The sequence below is a fragment of the Rhincodon typus genome, unplaced genomic scaffold, assembly GCF_021869965.1.
Source record: "Rhincodon typus isolate 14 unplaced genomic scaffold, sRhiTyp1.1 hic_rhity00001999, whole genome shotgun sequence".
Taxonomy (NCBI): Eukaryota; Metazoa; Chordata; class Chondrichthyes; order Orectolobiformes; family Rhincodontidae; genus Rhincodon; species Rhincodon typus.
In genome coordinates, this window is record NW_025967637.1 from 2639 (window position 1) to 25000 (window position 22362).

The 22362-nt window shown below is 42.8% G+C and overlaps 1 protein-coding gene across 1 annotated transcript; it reads left to right on the forward strand.

The window, feature by feature from the left end:
* Positions 1-908: 908 nt before the first annotated feature.
* On the forward strand, positions 909-19395 carry LOC109935141 (ATP-binding cassette, sub-family B (MDR/TAP), member 8; the record flags this gene model as incomplete). Its single annotated transcript, XM_048592900.1, has 6 exons — positions 909-1009; positions 4059-4164; positions 4564-4725; positions 10376-10461; positions 17397-17494; positions 19290-19395. Coding segments are annotated over exons 2-6 (551 nt in total), but the record flags the coding sequence as incomplete, so codon positions are not given.
* Between the last annotated feature and the right edge of the window lie 2967 nt (positions 19396-22362).

The following is a 22362-nucleotide window of genomic DNA, read 5'->3' on the forward strand; positions in this document are numbered from 1 at the left end:
TAAGGGAACCAGCTCTGGTCACAGTGGTACATCATTGGAAGTAGCTTTACTCTATATCTAAAAGTACTGTTCCTACCCTGTTTGATGGGGACAATGTTGTGGAAACTTTACTTTCAGTTTACATTTTCAGAGTAGAGGGAGCTTTGCTTTATATCTAACCCTTTGCTGTCCCTGTCCTAAGGATGTTTGATGCAGACAATGTTGAAGAAGAGTTATTTTCAGTTCAAAAAGAGTTAGGTACAGAGTAAAGGAAGCTTTACTTTGTACCTAATTCTATGCTGTACCCGTTGTGGAAGTGTTTGAAGGGACAGTGCTGAGGGAGCTTTATTGTCAGTTTAAACAGATATAGGAAGCTTTACTTTCTGTTGATAAGAGTAGATGGGGTATTACGTTGAATCTAAGATAACAGTGTGGAACTGGAGGAACATGGCAGGCCAGGCAGTATCAGAGGTGCAGGAAAGCTGACGTTTCGGGTTGGGACCCTTGTTCAGAAGTGGGGAGGGGGAAGGGAGCTCAGAAATAGAGGAGGGCTGGGGCCACCACCCTTCCTCTCTCTATTTATTTCTGTGCTCCATTCCCCTCCCCATTTCTGAGGAAGGATCCTGACCCGGAACGTCAACTTTCCTGCTCCTCTGATGCTGCCTGGCCTGCTGTGTTCCTTCAGCTCCACACTGTGTTATCTCGGACTCCAGCATCGGCAGTTCTTACTATCACTTTGAATCTGAGATTGTGTGCCACTGACACATCATATTCAAAATGCAGGCTATTCCACTTTGTCAAAATTTTGCCTTCAAAATTGTACTTTTAAATCTTATACACAATGTGTTTATAAATTTGTATTTTTGTATTTTTAATATGTTTGCGAGTTTTGCTCTGAATCTGGTTTAATGCCACTACTGTCTTCTGCTTATCAGGGAATCCTGACTTGCTGTTACATCACTCTCCTGTCCAGAATTGGGGAGCGAGTTGCTGCCAGCTTGAGGAAGGAATTGTTTTCAACTCTGCTCAGGTCTGACTCTTGTTGAGGCACTGAAGAGATCGCTGAGTTGTTTGACATTAAGATAAAATTGTAACATGCTCTCTACAAATCCACTTAGGTGGCCAACTGCCAGTGGCCATGTCTGCTGTTGCCTGGTCTCCCTGTGGACCAAGATTTAAAATCAGAGATGTGGGCCATAGAAATGTAACAGAGTTTCACAGAATGAAATAAATAGCAGGGATTATGGAAAGATTTAATCCGTGAGTACTTTTGTTAATTTTCAGTCTTCCCAACATCTGAGACAAGAAGTTCCAGTGCTTTTCACAGTGATAATTGTTTTTTTAATCTAGATGAGTGGTTTATTGATGGTGATCTCCTTTTACAAGGAGATTCCAGCATAAGGATAAGGAGAGTTTTGTACAGTCGTATGCAGCATTGGTGATACCACATCTGTAATATTGTGTGCAGTTATTGTATTCATTTTTACGGAAGGGGATGTGTACACTGTTGGCAATTTAATGAGGGTTCGCTAGATAGGACAAGCTTCTAATCGCTGGGACCAATGAGAGACTAAGTGAATTGGGTTGATGTTCTCTGGAGTTTGAAGGACAGAAAGGTAACCTTGTTGAGACGGACAAGATTCCAAAGATTTCAGATTTACAGCATCCACATTTCTTTCGGTTTTTATTTAAGCTTCCAAAGAGGCTTGATAGGTGAAACAGAGTTTTTCTCCTTTGCCTGGGAAATGTGGAACATGGGACAGTCACGTGATAAGAGGCTGAGCGTTTAGGACTGAGATAAGGAGAAATGTTTGAATCTTTGGAAGCCTTGGTGTTTTTTTTTGAGTCTTTGAAATTCTCTACTCCAGAGTGTTGTGGAGGATACCATTGAATATTTTTAAGGCTAGGGTCGACAGACTTTAGATCTCTCAGCAAGTTAAAGCATGCGGGAATGCACAGGAAGGTCCGTGACCTTGACTGAAAGCCAGAACAGATTCAAAGGGCTGAATGACCTATTTCTGAGGTCGTTGGCTTGCTCGCCGAGCTGGCTTATTCTTGTTCAGATGTTTCGTCACCATGCTAGGTGACATCATCAGTGAAGCCTCCAATGAGGTGATGTTATTCTACTCCACTTGGAATTTATACTGTCTGGTCCCTTATAGTGAGTAGTGTCATTTCCGGTTTTGACCTGTATGGGTTTGTACATGGGGTCCAATTCTATATGTTTGTCAATAGCATTACAGGTGGCGAACCATGCCTCTAGGAATTCCTGAGCGTGTCTATGTTTGGCTTGGGCTACTATGGTTACCTTGTCCCAGTTAAACTGATGGCCTTCATTGTCGAGTGTACTGATATTAAGGAGAGTTCATCGTGGTGGCCCACAAGCCCACAGCCACTCTCCAACAAACACTTACAAGGATTAAAGACCTCATTCCCACAACATGCAGAACCAACGTGGTTTACAAAATAACATGCAACGACTGCCACAAACATTATGTCGGACAGACAGGAGGGAAACTAGCCATTAGAATACATGAACATCAGCTAGTAGCAAAACGGCACGATGAACTCTCCTTATTATCGGTACATTCAGACAACGAAGGCCATCAGTTTAACTGGGACAAGGTAACCATAGTAGCCCAAGCCAAAAATAGACACGGATGGGAATTCCTAGAGGCATGGTTCTCTACCCATAATGCAATCAACAAACATATAGAATTGAACCCCATATATAAACCAATACAGATCAAAACCGGAAATGACACAACTCATCATAACAGACCGGACAGTATAAATTCCAAACGGAGTAGAATAACATAGCTTCATCGGAGGCTGCACTGATGATGCCACCTAGCATGGTGACGAAACATCTGAACGAGAACAAGCCAGCTCGGCGAGCAAGTCAACAACCTCACCCACGACCCGAGCTACAGATCTTTGCCAAAACTTTAAATGACCTATTCCTGCTCCTAAATTTGATGTTCTTATGTATTGCATGGTGGACCATACTGAAAGGGCTGAAGGGCTTTTTTCTGTTGCCATTTTTCAATGTCTAAGAGCATTTTATTGACTAAACCCAGTAAAGAATCCTATCAACTAATATGTACTGTTCAGTTATGGAGGGAGCATGAGAGACAATCTAAGACAGTTACAGTGGATTTCAGAAAGCCAAGTTATGTTCGGCAGATTTAATGGAACTTTTTTAATTAATTGATTGGATAGAGGAATGAATTGACGGCAAATGCAAAAGTTGAGAACTTGTGAGAAATGCTAAGCTTGATGAATTGTTGTTGGGTGATGGTATCAAGAATACAGAACAAATTTGGGTAAATGGAATTGAACTACACATCAGCCATGATTGAATGGCAGATCAGACCTGAGGGGCTGAATGGAAGCTGCTTTTACCTTCTGTTCCTGCATGAACATTTTCATATGCTGGTGAGAGTTTTTAAAACTCAAGCTCATTTAATTCTTCTTTGATGGATGGGGACATCAAAGGCGAGGCCAGCATTTGTTGCACATCCTCAATTGCCCTGGAGAAGTAGGTCAAGTGCTACATGTTCTCAGAGGAAGTGTAGATGCATGAGTAGAAACTTAGTTGACAGGCAGTCAGGTAAGGCTGAGGCCAATGCTACTTGCACTGGAGGAGGAGACAGAAGTGGAATCCTCCACTCCACTCCACAACACCCCCCACCCCCCCACCTCCGGTCTTCCCAGAATGGGAAATTCTCGTGCCTACAAGGTGGCAAATGGAGTCCTACTCCCTCAGGATGTTGAGTTCCCATCACCTGGGATGGGAAATACCCCTGCCTTCAGGGTGGGGAACAGTGTATCCTGCCCCTTGGTGATTGATTTGCCCTGCCCAACTGGAAGTGGAGTATACCTGGACCTTTTGAGTGGGTAATGGAATACTCCTCCTTGAGAGTGGCTTACCCCTGCCCATGTGGTAGTGGTACCATGTCACCCAGCTACAAGGTCAATGCTGAGCTTCATTCTGTGAGTGTCTGTGGATCTGTGAATTAATCTATTGGGAGAATTGCTTCAGTTCAAGCCTTTTTCTTTTCCTGTTGTAATCACAGGCAGGACATGGCATTCTTTGATGCCACTCGAACAGGCCAGATGGTGAGCCGCTTAACTAATGACATTCAGGAGTTTAAATCCTCCTTCAAACTGGTGATATCTCAGGTGAGGCTGCAGAAATCTCCTTTTAAAGTTGCCAGTAAATAGCAAATAATGTTGTTTTTTCACCCCTATTTCCTCACTTCCTCAGTATTGTCACAGGGTCAGTACTGAGGAACTGCCAGACTGTTTGAGTGTCACTATTCAGGGAGCGCCTCACTGTCAGAGGGTCACTGTTGAGGGGGTGCTGCACTGTTGGAAAGCCAGTACTGAGGCAGTTTATTCTATACCTAAATCTAATGCTGTACAATCTTGGGAGTGTTTTATGGGGATAGTGTTGAGAGAACTTCACTCTGTATCTAGACACTGTCCTGACGGTGTTTGATGGGGAAAGTGTTCAAAATGCTTTGTTTCATTCTTTCTTCATGCTTTAACTGCCTGGCTTTTTTCCGATTTGGACTCCAGGGTTTGAAAAGTCTCACTCAGACAATTGGCTGCTTGGTTTCTCTCTACGTCGTGTCACCAAAGCTAACAAGCCTGATGTGTCTAGTGATGCCACTCCTCGTTGGAACTGGAGCGTATATAGGCTCGTACCTTCGGAAATTTTCCCAAAAGACACAGGAACAGGTATAATGGAGAGAGGCAGTGAATGTTTGTGTGATTATTTGCAAAGCTTTGAACAAATACAAAATGAAGGGGACTACATGTGGATTAATCAAATTCAAAGATGCAGCTAAGGGCCTAGGGAATCAGTCATTTGAATGAAAAGATGGGAGGATGTAACTCACTGTGAATCGATGTCTGGATACAATTAAGTATAGGAGAGACCATTGAATACTTTTTCTATTCCTTCACGGCATATAAACCTTGATGGCTAGGCCAATGTTTATTACTCAGTTTTCCCTGAAGAAAATGGTGGTGAGTCCATTAAGGGTTGTAGTGCTTGTCTTTGCTGAGATTAATTCTCTCCAGGAGGATAGCCTCCATATTGTGTGGCACTATCACCGTGCTAAATAGGACAGACTTCGAAGAAATCTAGCAAGTCGAGGCTGGGTATCCGTGAGGCACTGTGGGTGATTGGCAATAGCATAATTTTACTCCAGCACAATCTATAACCAGAATATCCCTCACTCTGCCAACAAGTTAGGGAATTAACCTGGTTCAATGGAGAGTGCAGGAGGGCATGTGAGGAGCAGCACCAGGGCATATCTAAAAATGAGGTGTCAACCTGGTGAAGCTACCAAACAGGACTGCATGCATGCCAAACAACAAAAGCAGCAAGTATAGATAGAGTTCAGTGATCCTACAACCATCAAATCAGATCTAAGCTCTACACTTCTGCCACATCCGATTGTGTATGGTGGTGGACAATTAAACAGCCCACTGGAGGAGGAGGTTCGACAAATATCTGCATCCTCAATGATGGAGGAGCCCAGTACATGAATACTTCAGCCTTACCTTTTGCATTCACAACAATCTTCAGGCAGAAGTGGTGAATAATCTCAGTCTCTTCCAGAGGCCCCCAGCATCACGATGCCTGTCTTCAGACAATTTGATTCACTCCACATGAAATCAGAAATGGCTGAAGGCACTGGCTACTGCAAATGATGCGGCCTGACAAGCTGTTTCAGTACAGTTACAACACTGGCATCTATCCTACCAATGTGAAAAATTGCCAGGTATTGTCCTGTCTTGAAGGGAAAAAAAGGACAAATCCAACCCGCTCAGTTAATGCCCCATCAGTCTACTGGTGATCATGATGAAGGGGGTTGTTGACAGTGCTATCAAGCAATCCTTGCAAATGAATATCTTGCTCATTCATGCTTAGTTTGGGTTCTGCCAGGGCCGTTCAGCTTCTGATCTCATCACAGCCTTGGTTCAAACATGGACAACGGAGCTGAATTCACGAGGTGAGGAGAGAGTGACAGCCCTTGGCATCAGCCTGCATTTGATTGAGTGTGGCATCAAGGAGCCCAAATAAAACTGGAGTTATTTCTAGCACAAAGGAAGATGGTTGTGGTTGTTGGAGGTTGGTAATCTCAGGTCCAGGACATCTCTGCAGGAGTTCCTCAGGATATATTTGTTTCTAATGACCCTGTTCAGAGATGTTATTACATGCTTCTGGCGCAGGTTGGGCTTGAATCCAAGTCTCCTGGTCCACTACCACTGCTCTACAAGAACCCTTAGTACCTCAGGGTGGTATTCTGGGCCCAAAAATCTTCAGCTACTTCATCACTGACCTTCCTTCATAAGGGAAGGTGATGGCCTAGTGGTAGTATTTCCGAACTGTTAATCTAAAGACCCAGGTAATGTTCTGGAAACCCGGGTTCGAAACCCACTATGGCAGATGGTGGAATTTGAATTCAGTAAAAAGTCTGGAATTAACAGTGAAATGATAACCATGAATCCATTGTTGGAAAAGTCCATCTGGTTCACTAATGTCCCTTGGGGAAGAAAACTGCCATCCTTACCTGGTCTGGCCACAGCAATGTGATTGACTCTTAACTACCGTATGGGATGGGCAATAAATGCTGACATAGTCAGCAATACCCTCATCCTGTGAATGAATATGAAAAAGTCAGAAGTCAGAAGTTAAACTCCTGCTTGCAGTCATTCCCAGCTCTCAATACCAAGACTTCAGCTTCTGGACCTCGGCAAAAGGCACTCCCTCCCTGAGTCTCCTCGCTGCTGATTGGTCTTCCAACCCACAGGATGTTTCTGTCCCTGGTTTCCGGCATATGGGCTCCCTGGTGAACTTTTTGGCTGCGAGCCCTGAGGGAGAATCAGCTTGTGATTGGAGGAGTGTCTCCTCACCATTTGGTCACCCCCTGGCAGATTTTCAGCACGTGCAGGGGGACTTTCTGGGGGCAAATCCGTTCCGATGAACATTCATATTGGGCCTCACTGCACAGATGCTACTGGAGCTGCTGAGTTTCTCCAGCATGTGCTTTTTTTTTTTTTACTTTCAATTAAGCTGAAACTGTGTATGAATTTCCTAATCAGTGAAATTGGAATATGCTGGAATCATGATTCTGGCCAGTAATCTTGTTTCCAGAGCTTGTACCTCAATTTGCCAAAGTAATTACCCTTCCTGTTTGCCTTCATTTTTTTTCCAAACTTATAAAATGCAACAAGTTTAGTTCCCAAGAAGGGGAAGTAACCCCATGCAATAGAGCCATTGCTTAACTTTATCGTATTAACCTGAGACAGGCACACTCAATTACACCCACAACTTCTTATTTCCATGCACCTAAAAGTGTACTAAAACTCTTATCCATTCATTATTATTAAAAACTACCTCACACTTCTAATCTTCACAACACTCATTGAATTTAACAATATTTTTGCTTTGGATAAATGTTTTAAAACTTTCAATAGCAACCTCATACAGCCACAAGAAAATTGACAGACTTCACTATTTTTAATGCCCCTCAGTGTCAGACCTTGTTATCTCCTTCCAGAAGAATCCTCCTAGAAATACCATTAATGCCAAACAAAGCAATTGCTTTCTAACAGCTGAAGCGGACGTTTTATCATGACTTATTCTTGGACCAGTTTTGCTACAACTTTATACAGAGATATGCACATTAACTACACAACATTAACACAAACATACAGGACCAAAGCACAGAATGTTACCAAATCTCTATTGGGCACTAGCATGCAGACACACAAAGAACAGGACAGTTCTATAAAATTCAGAGACACAAGTCTGTTCCTTGTTCTTGCCATTTCAGCAGCTTTCTGAGTACAGTGGTGCTTCCAACTGAATCCTGACTAACCATTCTTGACCTCCAATCCACGTTTCACATTTCTTACAAAGCTGCTGTGTGGACAGCTGCCATATGTATACATTATCCCGTGTTCTGTCATAGATACTGGATTGTCAAGATCTGGATAACCCACTCTGTTTAAGAGCCCGGAGATACTCATCCCTGTTTTCTTTCAGCTCTTGGCTGCTTGTGAGAAATCTGTGGAGTGAGAGTCCCTTTGCAGAATCTGTCTTGTGTCACACCTCACTGGGGGTCATGCACTGGAAATCAAGCCCCACTATGCCCAGAGTTGTTACAAGTGTGAAAAGATTTACTCAAACTACCTCAAGTTCACAATTTACCTGATTTAACAAACTCCAGTTGAAAGAAAACACCAAGTTTCTGTACTTAACAAGAAAATAACTATTACAAACAAATTGTCTTTAACCAATGGCGATCAGGAAATAAGAATTGCTGACTTATAAAGCTCTATTACTTAAACTCTATCCCTCTTAAATCACCCCTCGTGAACAGACAGACAGACAGACAGAGGTGGATCTTAAGGACGTAAAAAGAAAGATCAGGAACAGTTTGATTTCCCTAGTCTGGAGCATACGATTTGAATTGCTTTCTTTCTCTTCCTTTAAGCTCCTTTAAAGTTCTTTGCTTTTGATGCAAGATTTTTTTGTTCACTGATGCTCTCTTCATTCATGGTTGAGAATTAGGCTTTTAACTGTCTTTAAAGGCATTTTATTCCTCTAGCAGGGGATTTTTAGAGAAAAATAAGTGGAAGGCAGCTGGCTTTTGCTGGTAGAGACAGACACAGGGTGATTTATTTTGATGCTTTCTCTTTGCAAATGAGGTATATTTTTGCTACTCTGTTCCACAAAAGCCATAGTCACCGGGTCAGGAACCAATCAAAGCATTGTTATCTAGCATAGGTAACACAGTGTGGAGCTGGAGGAACACCGCAGGCCAGGCAGCACCAGAGGAGCAAGAAAGTTGACTTTGAGTCAGGACCCTTCTTCAGAAATCATTTCTGAAGAAGGGTCCCGACCCGAAACATCAGCTTTCCTGCTCCTCTGATGCTGCCTGGCCTGCTGTGTTCCTCCAGCTCCATACTGTGTTATCTCTGACTCCAGCATCTGCAGTTAGTACTATCTCCTGATTGTTGTCTAGCAGTTGTCCCATGGATCACAACACATCCGCTCTGTGAGGTTTGCTTTTAGGTCTCGCTTTACACAGCTCAGTATTCCAGTAAACACTTAAAGCTGCAGCCATCTCTTCACACTGTCCTTTAGTTTAAAGAATCATCGAAGTCCTTCATCTAAAAATAATGGAAATAAAAAGACCTGGTCTTTACGTGAAAGCAATATACTGCAAATGATGGAGATTTAAAATAAAAGCAAAGTGCCTGAGAACCTCAGCAGGTCTGAAACGATCTCTAGAGAGAAAAACATTGGACTCCAAATGTTAACTGCTTCCCTCTCCACAGCTGCAGACTTAAGGGGGCTCAGGCTGTTTACACATCTTGGGTGGTGTCATGATGTTATATGGTCATATTGTAGATCCATCATACATCATCATATCACCAACCATCACACGTATGAAACTACTTCATGGTCTTAGTTTGTAGTTCAAAGGTCATAGAGATGGATTCAATAAGACCATTTCCACTTAGAAAAATAAAGTCGCCATCCATTGTTTTCTAATGATCTGCTGATCTAGGGAAAGAATAAAACCAATAATTTAGTCAAAACAGCGTCACTTGATGTACAAGAAAGGTCCTGGGGTAAAAGGCCCAAGTTTGTAGTTGATAATGTTGCCATTAACTACATAATTCATTAGTTTGGTTCAATCAAAGTACAGTCACACTTACTTTTTAAAACTTTTTTAGACTTAGTGTTCAATACAAATTATTTTGAAAATCAGAAGTTTAGCAGGAAAGAAATGCAAAATAAAATTGCACAATTTAGTGATAGCCAACTGAAGGCCTACACTTCTATGGTCTTGAATTTGAAAGTAAATAAAATTTCAAAGCCATTTAAATACAGAGTAAGTTTGCTTCACGCTGTTGGTAATGTTCACGTTCTTAGAAAATGTATTCCTATTGCGGCAGAGTTGAATTTTGCCATTTCCCATATGAACCTTTAGGTCTGTCAGTCTGGTTAAGGAGCAGTTTGGTAATGTCTAATTAATCATATTGTTTATATATTTGATTAACTTTAAGGAGAAATGAATGGTGGCTATTAATTAACTGAGCATGTCTACATGGGGAGCACCTGTAACAAGAGGGGTGGAAGGAACTGGAAGACTGATTCATGGATAAACTGTGGGTTTTCTGTCTTGGCAACTAGCTTGGATCCAGATTGATACAGCTTTGTGTTAATTGAACACTGTTGTGCTGGCACAGACAGAGCTTAATAATTTCTTCTTCGTGTTTCAAAGTGCAGGACTCTGGTTGGACTGGGTTTCTGACTTTACTGAATGTTATTGAAAAGTCTGTTTTAACAAATTATTTCCAGATTGCCAAGGCGACATGTCTTGCAGAGGAGGCACTGGGAAATATACGGACAGTGAAGGCATTTGCAATGGAAGACCTGGAAATTAAGTAAGTGGCGGAAGTACTATTGCAACGGAGCTCAGACAGAATCACAGAATTGTTACAAAGCAGAAAGAGGTCCTCATAGAATCATACAATGCAGAAGAAGCCCTTTGGCCCATCAGATCTGCAAATGTGAAAAGCACCTGACCTGCAATGGCCTAGTGGTATTATCACTGGACTGTTAATCCAGAGACCAAGATAATGTTCTGGGTTCAAATCCTGCCATGGCAGATGGTGGAATTTGAATTCAAGAAACATCTGGAAATTAAGAATTTAGTGATAACCATGAATCTGTTGCCAATTGTCAGGAAAAACCCATCTGGTTCGCTAATGTCCTTTAGAGAAGGAAAATGCCATCTTTATGTGGCCTGGCCTATGTGTGAGTCCAGACCCACAGCAATGTGGCTAACTCTCAACTGCCTTCTGGGCAATTAGGAATGGGCAATAAGTGCTGCCCAAAAGCGCCGCCCTCATCCCTCAAATGAATGAAAAATAAAACCCAATTCCATTTACCAGCACTTGACATGTTGTAACCTCAAGGCTATGGGCCAAATGCTCATCCAGGTACTTTTTAAAAGGATGTGAGGCAACTCGCCTCCTATTACCCTCCCAGGCAGTGCATTCCAGACCATCAACACTCTCTGGGTTAAAAAAAGTCTTTCCTCCCATTAACTGCCCCCCAAAGCTCCTGAACCTCACCTTGAACTCATACCTCTCATGACTGACCGTTCAACTAAAGGAACGGCTGATCCTTATCTACTCTCCCTCAGTCTTGTACACCTCAAACAGATTGCGCCAAGCCTATCCAATCTTTCCTCATAACTTAAAATTTCCATCCCACCCAGCAATATGACTTCCCCACTTTTGTAATGTTTTTGTCTTGATTATAAGGGCAAGTGACCCCTATGCCTTTTATTACCACCCTGCTAATATGCCCGTTTGCCTTTAGAGATCTATGGACCAACACACCAAGGTGACTTTGTTCCACAGAACTTCCTTGTGTCATGCTGTTCATTGAATACTTTGTCAAATTACTCCTTCCAAAGTGTATCACTTCTCACTTTTCGGGGTTAAATTCCATCTGCCACTTATCTGCCCATTTAACCATCCCGTTTATATCTTCCTGTAGCCCAACTCACTCAACCTCACTGTTAACCACCCAACCAATCTTTGTGTCATCCGCAAACTTAGTAATCAGCCCCCCGACATAGTCATTCTATGTCATTTATATAAATGATGACGAGTAGGGGACCCAGCCCAGATGTCTCCGTACCCCACTGGACACGGACTTCCAGTCACTAAAGCAGCATCCTGACACCACCCTCTGTCTTCTACAATTGAGCTAATTTTGATTCCACTTTTATCAAATTACCTGTATCCTATGTGCATTTGTCTTCTTGATAAGTCTCCTTTATGGGATCTTGTCAAAAGCTTTGCTGAAATCCATATAAACTATTTCAACTGCACTCCCTTATTTACATGCCTGGTCACCTCCTTAAAAAATTCAATCAAATTTGTTAGGCATGACCTCCTTCTGACAAAGCCATGCTGACTATCCGTTCAAGCATGCCTATCCAAGTGGAAATGGATGCTCTCCTTCAGGACTTTTTCCAGCTTAATAATATCCTTTCTATGAGTGGGTGACCAGAACTGTACAGAGATAGTAGAACTGCCGGTGCTGGTAAACAGAATTGCGTTTTATTTTTTATTCATTTTAGGGATGAGGATCGGATCCCCACCACTCCCTACCTGTGCTCACCTATCACCATCCCACCTATCTTCCCCAGCCCCACTCCTCCTTTCTCTCTTTATTTCGGAGCTCCCTTCTCCCTCCCCATTTCTGAAGAACGGTCCTGACCCGAAACGTCAACTTTCTTGCTTCTCTGCTGCTTGGCCTGCTGTGTTCATCCAGCTCCACGCTGTGTTATCTCTGAACCGGACAGAGTCGTCCAGAAGGGGCGTCACCAATGTCCTGTGCAACCTCAACATGACATCCCAACTCTTTCTTTTTTAATCAAAGGTCTGAACAATTAAGGCAAGCAAGCTAAAAGCCTTCTTAACCACCCTGTCTACATGTGGTGCAAGTTTTAAGTTTCCCTACCTCTGACGTGAGACTCACTAGTCTGTAGTTCTCTGGCTTATCTTTGTAAAACAGAGAGACATAAGGGTTCAGGTACGTAATTCTTTGAAGTTTGCATCACATGTAGACATGGTTTAAAATCCCCACAAAGAACCGACCTGTCTGGCTTCACAAACTCTACAACCAGTGCTGCCCATTCCACAAACTGGACTGGTTTGATCATTCCTTTGCTTTCCAGCCTTCTGATTTCTGCCTCTTATGTTCGTAAGGCAAATGGCACTGGGTGGGCCTTGTCCATCTATGTCTCATTTGAAAGAATTAAATTGCTTAACAACATTCAAACCAGAACCAATCAAACTAAAATGTCTGTGTAAATGGTCACCCAGTTATAATGGAGGTTGATACTGGTGGGGCCGTTTCAGTGATCACAGAGCCAGTCTTTAACAAAACTCGCTCTGGACCCCAATCCTTAATTTTACACAACACCTCAGCTAGACTGAGAACCTGTACCGGGGGATGCAAGCTGATCAGTTCTCTTACTCAATTAAGGTCCTTTTGCTATCTCAAGTCTACATACCAGCAGCAACTACAATGGCTTGTCGGTCCAGATTCTGAAAAAAATTTTAACCATTTGCCGAGGTTTGGCTTTGTTTCGGAGTTTTGCTTTGGGCTGACCTAGAGTCCTTCTGTTCAGGATATGTCCTGAGTGAGGCTATACAATTGCTTTCAGTCAAGTGGTGTTCCCCAAGCTCAGGTGGACTGGCAAGGGTGTCCACTTCCATCGGAATACCCTGCAACTCCTACTCCAATAGCTGCATTTTCTAATGATAAAGCCAGTTGTAGTGCCTGTTTGAGGTCTAGTTGGACTTCAGCTCATAGTGCTTTTATATGATTACATCATTAATCCCACATACTAAATGGTCTCTTAACACCTCATTAAGGGTTAAACCAAAGTCACATGCCCCTGCCTTAACATAGTCAAAAATCCTAAAGAACAAAAGAAACCAAAAGAACAATACAGCATAGGAACAGGCCTTTGGCTCCCCAAGCCTTTGCCAACAGATTTTTGCCTTTCTGTACTAAATCCCGATACAGATTCCCCTCGAATTGCTGAGTTAAAAACGATAGCAGCTCCAAATTAGAGGTGGCGTGGGGTCATAATATTCCTTAACTAAGTCTTGTCAACTCTTGAAAGATTTTATATCTGGTGCCTCAGGAAAGATAGGCTCCCAATTACCAAAAAAGCTGTAGGCCCACAAGCTGTCAGGAGAATTACTCATTGCTTTTCATCTGCCCTAATGTCATATGCCTGAAAAGAAATTATATTCTTTCAATATATTGGGCCCATTCTTCAACCGCAGGGTAGAACAAGTCAAGCTTCCCTTTTACACTTGGAATATTGTGTTCAGTTCTGGTCACCTCATTAAGGGGAGGATGTGGAAGCTTTAGAGAGGGTGCAGAGGAGATTTACCAGGATGCTGCCTGGGCTGGAGGGCAGGTCTTATGAGGAAAGGTTGAGGGAGCTGGGGCTTTCCTCATTGGAGCGAAGAAGGATGAGAGGTGACTTGATAGAGGTGTACAAGAATGAGAGACATTGATAAAGTGGACAACCAGAGACTTTTTCCCAGGGCAGAAATGACTATTACGAAGGGGCATAGTTTTAAGGTGATTGGAGGAAGGTATAGGGGAGATGTCAGAGGTAGGTTCTTCACAAAGAGAGTGGTGGGCGTGTGGAATGAGCTGCCGGCAGTGGTAGTGGAGTCAGATACTTGAGAGACTTTTAAGCGACTCTTGGATAGGCACATGGAGGATAGTAAAATGTAGGGTATGCAGGGTAGGTTGATCTTAGTAGGATAATAAGTCGGCACAACATCGTGGGCCAAAGGGCCTGTACTGTGCTGTACTGTTCTATGTTCTATAACTGCATGATGCCAGAAGTGCTTATCCCAATTCAAAGACAATTGTCACGAGCAAGTTTCTTCAGGAGCACTGTCATCCCCACCAAAATATCTCCGCCGAGACCGGTATGTTGTCACCAAATCACCCTTTATTTAGACATGGAAAGTCTGTGATACTGGTCCAGCTCTCCGAGTGAACAGGGTGTCAGAGGGCTCCTTTTTGTCTGTCAGCCAGGGGTCCCTGATTGGGGCTGTTAATCTGGTCCAATCAGGGAACTCATGTTCTATGGGGTCCATCTGGCTGACCATGCTAAAAATCACTACATGCCTCTGACTATAGAATCCCCCATTACGATCTGCAGAGTGACCACCTCTCAACACGCGCTGTCCACGATGGTGTCAGACCCCCAGGTACTCCAGTGTCCCCAGCCACCGTTCCAGCTCTGAAACCTGAGCTTGCAGGAGCTGCAGCTGGACACACTTCCTGCATTCATGCTGGCTCCAAGCACTGGAAATGTGGCCGGTCTCCTACATGGAGCAAGAGGAGCAAACCAGGGCTTCAAGCTCTCCTGCCATAACTAAACTCTTTAAAGGTTAAAAATTTTAGAGGACTTTTTCAAGAAAAAAAAAACAAAGTAAGTGCCTACCCTTGCTTATACAAAGACTTACAAAATAGTAATTTGGAAATACCCACCAGGACTTGCTCACCAATCAGCTGCTCCTGTTGGTCCCACTCACTTTCTCAACTGTTACATCTGGTCTATTCCTGTCCCCACTGGACCTGTGAGGGTGGTAAGGGAAACAAGGCACAACAATACTTCCCTCTCCCAGTTCCTGAAACTCCATCCCTCACTTCAACACCCAGCTTTTCGCTTTGTGCAGCCAGCATTTGGATCATCATGTTCCTCCGAGTGAACAACTCATTTCTTGTCATTGTCCTGCCTCCTCCCTATAATCATGCACACTATCCCTTTCAAAACAACCATCTAATTCCATTTTGAATACAGACAGTCCTTGGATTGTAAATCTTTTCCATTCCGTAATCCATTTGCAAGTTGCTCCATAAGCAAGTCAGATCAGTGGAAGACGTAAAATAGTCCTTCATGAGTACTGGAAAAGTTTATGTGTTGGATCTTTAAAATTACACACCTGTATGGGATAGCATTCGTAAGTACAAGCTTCCATAAGTCAGACGTTCGTAAATTGGGGAGCCTCTGTACTTCATCACATAGAATCCCTACAGTGTGGAAACAGGCCCTTTGGCCCAACGAGTCCACACCGACCCTTGGAGCATCCCACCCAGACCCATCCCCTTATAACCAACCTGAGCTACACATCCCTGAACACTACGGGCAATTTAGCATGGCCAATCCACCTAGCCTGCACATCTTTGGACTGTGGGAAGAAACTGGAGCACCCAGAGGAAACCCGCACAGACACAGGGAGAACGTGCAAACTCCACACAGACAGTCACCCGAGTACGGAATTGAACCCGGGTCCCTGGCACTGTGAGGTAGCAGTGCTAACCACCGTGCCGCACTGAACCTGAACCTGCCTCCACTACATTCTGAGGCAGTGCATATAAATGATTTTCCTCTTATCACTTTTGCTTCTTTTACCAATCTCATCCTGAGAGTGGTAGAAGTCTGGATTGCATTGCCTGGAAGGGTAGTTGAGATGGGTAACCCCACAAGCTTTAGAAAGTACATGGATGAGCACTTGAAACGTCATAACATTCAAAGCTGTGGGCCTAGTGCTGGATTTAGCATAGTTTTGATATAACAGACTTAATGGGCCAAATGCCTGCTTCTGAATGATTCTATGATTGCAACCTGAAATCTTGATCACTTTAAGTACAACTTGCCCATCAATATCCCGTGGAGGTGCCAGTGTCGGACCGGGGTGGACAAGGTCAAAAATCACACAACACCAGGTTATAATCCAACAGGTTTCTTTGAAAACATAAATTTTAGGAGTTTTGCTCCTTCTTTGGGTGTTAGTGAGAGAGGTAGTATCAGACACAAAATTTATAAGTAAAAGATCATCATTGGTGATCTTTTACTTGGATTATAACATGATTTCATGTGATTTCTGACCTTTATCAATATCTTGTCCGATTGGATTTTAAACTCTCCTAGTGACTGCATTACCTCCCACTGTGGTCTGGTCAGCACCTTCCTCTTTGGTAAAGGTAGATGTAAACATTTGTTTAATACTTCTGCGATGTCCTCTGCCTACATGTGTAAATCCCCTCCAAGGTCCTTAATTGGTCCCACTCCTCCCATGACCACCCTTTTACAATTTCTATGCCTGGAGAAGACTTTGAGTTCCCTTTTACGTTAGCTGCCAGTCTCTTGTGATATTCCATCTTTGCTTCTCTCAAGTGCCTTCTCTCTCGCGCGCTCTCTCTCTCACACACACCACATACCGAAAGCGTCAATGGAGTATGAGCAGTGAGAATACAGGTGAGGCATGGTTGAATGCATAATACATTATTGTATGTTTTGTTTTGTCTATTCCCAAGATCCAACCGTCACAGGAATAGTGAGCATTAATTGCCCATCCTAAATGTCCTTGATCAAGTAATGAATGAGCCACATTTTGGACAATTTAAGAGGCTTGCTGGGCCATTTCAGAAGGCAGCAATTACATTGCTGTGGATCTAGAGTCACATGTAGGCTAGACCAGGTAAGGACAATAGATTTCTTTCACAAAAGGACGTTGCTGAACCAGGTACGCCTTCACAACAAATGATAGTAATAGTGACTGTGTCAACTACCTAGACTAGCTTTTTACGTCACATTTATTAAACTAAATGTATTCAAATTTCCCTGCTGCCATGGTGGGATTTGAAGTTGTATATCCAAGCCATTAGTCACGGCCTCTGGATTACTGGCCTAGAAATGTAACTATTATTGTTGGAGCTGATGATCACACTGCTGAAATTATTTGTGTGTTGGCAGTTTTTTCTCTAGAGAGGTGGATGAAGCCTGCAGCATGAGTCAGATCCTGGGTTTTGGAATTGGTATCTTCCAGGGATTATCCAACTTTTCATTAAACTGTAAGTGAATGGATTTTTACTCACCTCAACAGGGAAAGAGAAAGAAAGAGAAGAGAGAGAATGCAAAACATGCAGTAAGAGGGAGACAGAGTGCCTCTGTGTGGCAGAAACAGAGATTGAGTGAATGTGGAGAAGGACTGAGGAATATGCTTCAATTTTCAGGGAGTGGGGGTATTGCTCCATCACCCCCCAGGAAGCAAAGAGTGTCACACCTGACCAATACTCAACAAGGCCAATCTGCAATAACGAGTTGCTGCTGGCGCTGAACAAGGATGCTTTTTCCTCCTCAATATATTGTGGCTTTAGTAGTCTGGAGCACCACCAGAACTTCTGATAAAAGGTCACTGAACTTGAAGTGTCCTCTCAGTTTGTCTCTCTACAGATGCTGCCGGATCTGTCATGTTTCTACAGCATTTTGTTATTATTGCTTATTTTTAATCAGCCTGTTCCAGGCGTGCTAATAGTATACTTCTAGAACAGGTGGGCTTTGAATCCAGGCCTTTTGACCCAGGGGTAGGGACACTGCATCACAAGAACTATATAAGCCAACCATATTGTGGTGATGGCAGTGTAACATTTGGGTAATATATTTTGTTAACCAGCTGAACTGCTCATGAATTACTTTTTAATAAATGGCAGATGGATGCTGATATCAACACTCCACTTATCTACTGTACTCAGGGGACCAGGTCAGTGCGAGGAAGACAGTGGGATACTCCCCTGCTATCTATTATGTTCCCTACAGCCTGAAAGCATGCCTGGCCAGGGCTGGGGCCATACAAACCAAGCCATTAGAGTTTGACAGGCAGTGAGAAAGGAGACAGGCAGGTGTTTATGGGAAATCAAAGAAAATCATAAGGAATTCTGTAGAAACATAAATAACTGAATAAAAATCAGGGTAGAAATATGCCCTAAAAAGGCTAGCCTGTGGCAACAGTTCAATGGCAGAAAAATTATATCAAGAAAAACAGAAGACTCACATTTATGTAACACCTTTCATGTCCCCAGATGTCTCAAAGTGCTTTATGACCAATGAAGTAGAGTACAGTCACTGTTGGAATGTGGGAAACATTGCAGCCAGTATGAACAGTCAACACCGCAATGTGAGAATAACCAGATAATTTTCTTTCGGTGATGTTGATGATGTGTCTCCTGCTGTCCTTTTAAATTGAATCACAGAATCTTTTCCATGTATCCAAGCAGGCAGCTGAGGCCTCAGTTTAATGGCTTGCACGAAAGACAGTATTTCTGAAAGTGCAGCACTGCACAGTTGGGTCAAACTTGATTTTTGTGCTCCTATCCTGGAGCGGGTTTTGAACCCAGAACCTTGTGATTCGGAGTTAAGAGTGCTACTTACTATACCACAATGGATTCTATGTCCTCAGCAATTATGTTACCTCAGTAATTACAGGGAAACTAACAAAAGTATACATGAATTTAGAAGAAAAGATCAAAAAAGATACTTGGATGTTAAGGTAGATGTTGGGAAGAGGGGTAGTAATTGATAAACCAATTAATTTAGAAAGAGATAAAAGTCCTCGCCTGGATGGATTAGATTAAAAGCAGCATGGAACAGATTACAAAGGCACAATTCCACTATTCCTTACAAAATTAATACTGAAAATGCTGGCAATGTACAGCATATCTGGCAGCATCTGTAAAGAGAGAAACTATTAGTGATTCAGTTTGTGTCATTGCAAGTTAAAGGCACTCTGTGGATGTGAGTTTTTGATGTTTGTTGCAGATGTAAGTCTGTTGTTTGTGGTAACATGATAAACACGCCTACCCCTTGCAGGTATAGTTCTGGGTACCATCTGTGTTAGTGGAATGATGCTGGCGAAGGAGCGGCTGCGGGCTGGAGATTTGATGTCCTTCCTGGTGGCCACACAGACTGTGCAGAGGTCAGTTGTTGAGGGGGCATTGGATGGAGAGAGTGGGTTGTCCCAGTGCCTGCTGTCTGCAGAGTGAGCAGACCAAGTGGTGCCATCAACAAATGGGAATTTTGGGGCAGTGGGTAATTTTCTTTACTTTGGTTTTTTATTTGATATGAGTGTTGTTGGCACGGCCAGCATTTGTTGCCCATCCCTGATTGCCCTTGAACTATGTAACACCTTCTGGACAATTTTAAACCGTTTGCTGGGCCAGTTCAGAAGGTAGTTAAGAGTTGACCACATTTCTGTGGGTCTGGTGTCACATTTAGCCAGACCAAGGAAGAATGGCAGATTTCCTCCCCTAAAGGATAATAGTGGACCAGGTGGGTATTTACAATAATTGATGGTAGCTTCACGGTGCTATTGTTGATGCTGGCTGGAATTTGTGGATTTATTAACTGAACTTAAGCTCCACAGCTGCCATGTTGGGTTCTGAACCCATGTCCCTAGAACATTAGCCTAGGCCTCAGGATCACTAAGATACTTCTTCATCACTGGATTGGGCCTCAGTTCCAATGCAGTTCAAGCAGAAAAGAGTGAGGGTTAGTGTTCTCAGATAGGGCACTAATATAGACTGAGATAGGAACCATGTAAAGGGCAGTGAGGGGTAAGAATTTCTGAAGAATATTCAAAAAAAACCTGTCTAGATTGATATGTCACTAGGTCAGTGAGAAAGAAAATGTTGCTGGACCCAGTTCTGTGAAGTAAGGTGGATCAACTATTTGTAACATTTAGGGACCTGTGATCATTGTATCGTGAGGTTTCGATTAGCTGTGGAAAATGATTCAGAGCAGACTAGAGTTTTTAAAAGCAAAAAATGAAGGGCCAATGTCAATGGGTGAAATTGATCTGGTCCAGATGAGTTGGAATTACATTGGGGAGGCAAATGGAGCAAGAGGCTGTTTGTTTTTAAGGAGAGATGGGTTGTGTATACTCGAGGTATGCTACCACAAGAGAGACGATCAGTGGGTCCCAGGTGTTCCTTTTAGCCCTTCTTCCATGTCATGGAGCCATCACCTGGTTCTTCTCCTAAGCCCTAACAGCCTGGCTATGGAGCAGATGAGTCTTGAACCTGAGACTCCTAGCCCTGACGTAGAGAAACTACGATTGTAAGGTTCTGAACTATTATTTGTTTCAGGTGATTGTGACAATCACAAAAATCCAGAATTCCATTTGCTTTATCTTTCTAGCTGCTTTCCTCTTAAAGAAACAGGACAGTATCATTCTAAATGCACTTCAGGTGCTACAACTGCATTTTTCATGTTTTTCTACTGTTAAACTTTAATTCCTACACTAAAAATTAGTGCCAAACATATGAACTATGAACTATATAAATATCAAGTGAGTATGGACAGGCTGTTGAAATGTTCAGGCAAATGACAATAAAATGTAATGGAAAGAAGTTTGTCTCTTCATGTTTTTCTGCCAATATACAATGTAAAATAAAGGATAGATTTATAAAGTGGGGGGATGCAGGAGCAGAGACACCCAGGTATGTGTGTATAAATCATTGAAGGTGACAGGATAGGCTGAGAAAGTGGTCTAAATGGCATTTGGAGTCCTGGACTTTGTAATAGTGACATAGAATACAGAAGTAAGGAAGTTCTGTGTTAAAACACTGATTCAGCCTCCACTGGAAGACAGTGGCCAGTTCTCAGCATTGCACTTTAGGAAGAATTGGATAGGGTGCAGAAAAGATTTACAAGAATGTTTACAAGTATGACGGCCCTTGTTTATGTTGTTAGCTTGGAGAAGCTTGGATTGGTTTCAATGGAAGAGGGAAAGTTGAGAGAACACTTGAGAGCAACATTCAGAAACAAGAGGAATCTGAATGAATAGGTAGAAAGAAGCTATCCTTTTTGACAAAAGGGTTGAGAACCAGAGGGCACAGATTTAAGATGATTGTCAAAGTAAGCAACAATGATATGATCAAGTCTTCATATGCAGCGAGCAGTTAAGATCTGGAATAGACTGCTAAGAGTGCAGGAGAGGCAGATGAAATCATGACCTTCAGTAGAGAATTGGACTGTGATCTGATGAGGGAAACATTGCACAGTTACTGACAATGGTAGTGAAAGCGAGACTAGCTGAGTTAAACTTGCAGAGACAAGATGAATTAGTGCTTCCTATTTTCCATTATCAGAGTATGATTGCAGGCTACTTTCTTCCCTGGAGCCTGGATTCAAATCAATAGCTTGGCCTGTGTGGAAGAGTCTGCTTTATGCCATCAGCTGCAGTCCTAGATTGGTGGGAGCTTTACTTTGTATCTCAGACTATGCTGTACCTGCACTAAGAATGTTTAATGTGAACATTGTAGAGGAAGCTTTACTCTGTCTCTCACCCCTTGACGTCCCTATCCTGGGAATGTTTGATGTGGACAGTGCAGACGAAGTCTTATTTTCATTTTAAAGGGATAGAGGATGCTTCACTCTGTTTTTAACTCCATGCTGTCCCTGTGCTGTAGTTGTTTGATGGGAACAGTGTCTAGAGTGATTGTAACGAGGTCAGCCAGGTGGACCTCCATAGAATATGAGTTCCCTGATTGGGGCTGTTAATCTGGTCCAATCAGGGAGCCCTGGCTGACAGATAAAAACAGGAGTGTCAGAGGTTCTGCTCTCTGAGGGAGCTGGACCTGTATCAAGAACTCTGCGTAAATAAAGGACGACTTGGTAACAAAATGTGAAGTTATTTGTGTCAAAGAAGCTTTAGTTTCTGTTTAAAAGAGTAAAGGAAGCTCTACTTTGAAACTCAGTGTCATACCTTGGATAAGTCTTCACTGCAGAGCTGGTTAAATATACCTTGCAGAGCACACTTACAACAGACCACCTGGTTAATGGGTATGGCCTCTACCGAAACCACAATAAACAGAGTTGGACTGGAAATGACAAGTAAGCTGTGTGTCTCTGTCATTGATGTATGGTGATATTAGTGAGAGAT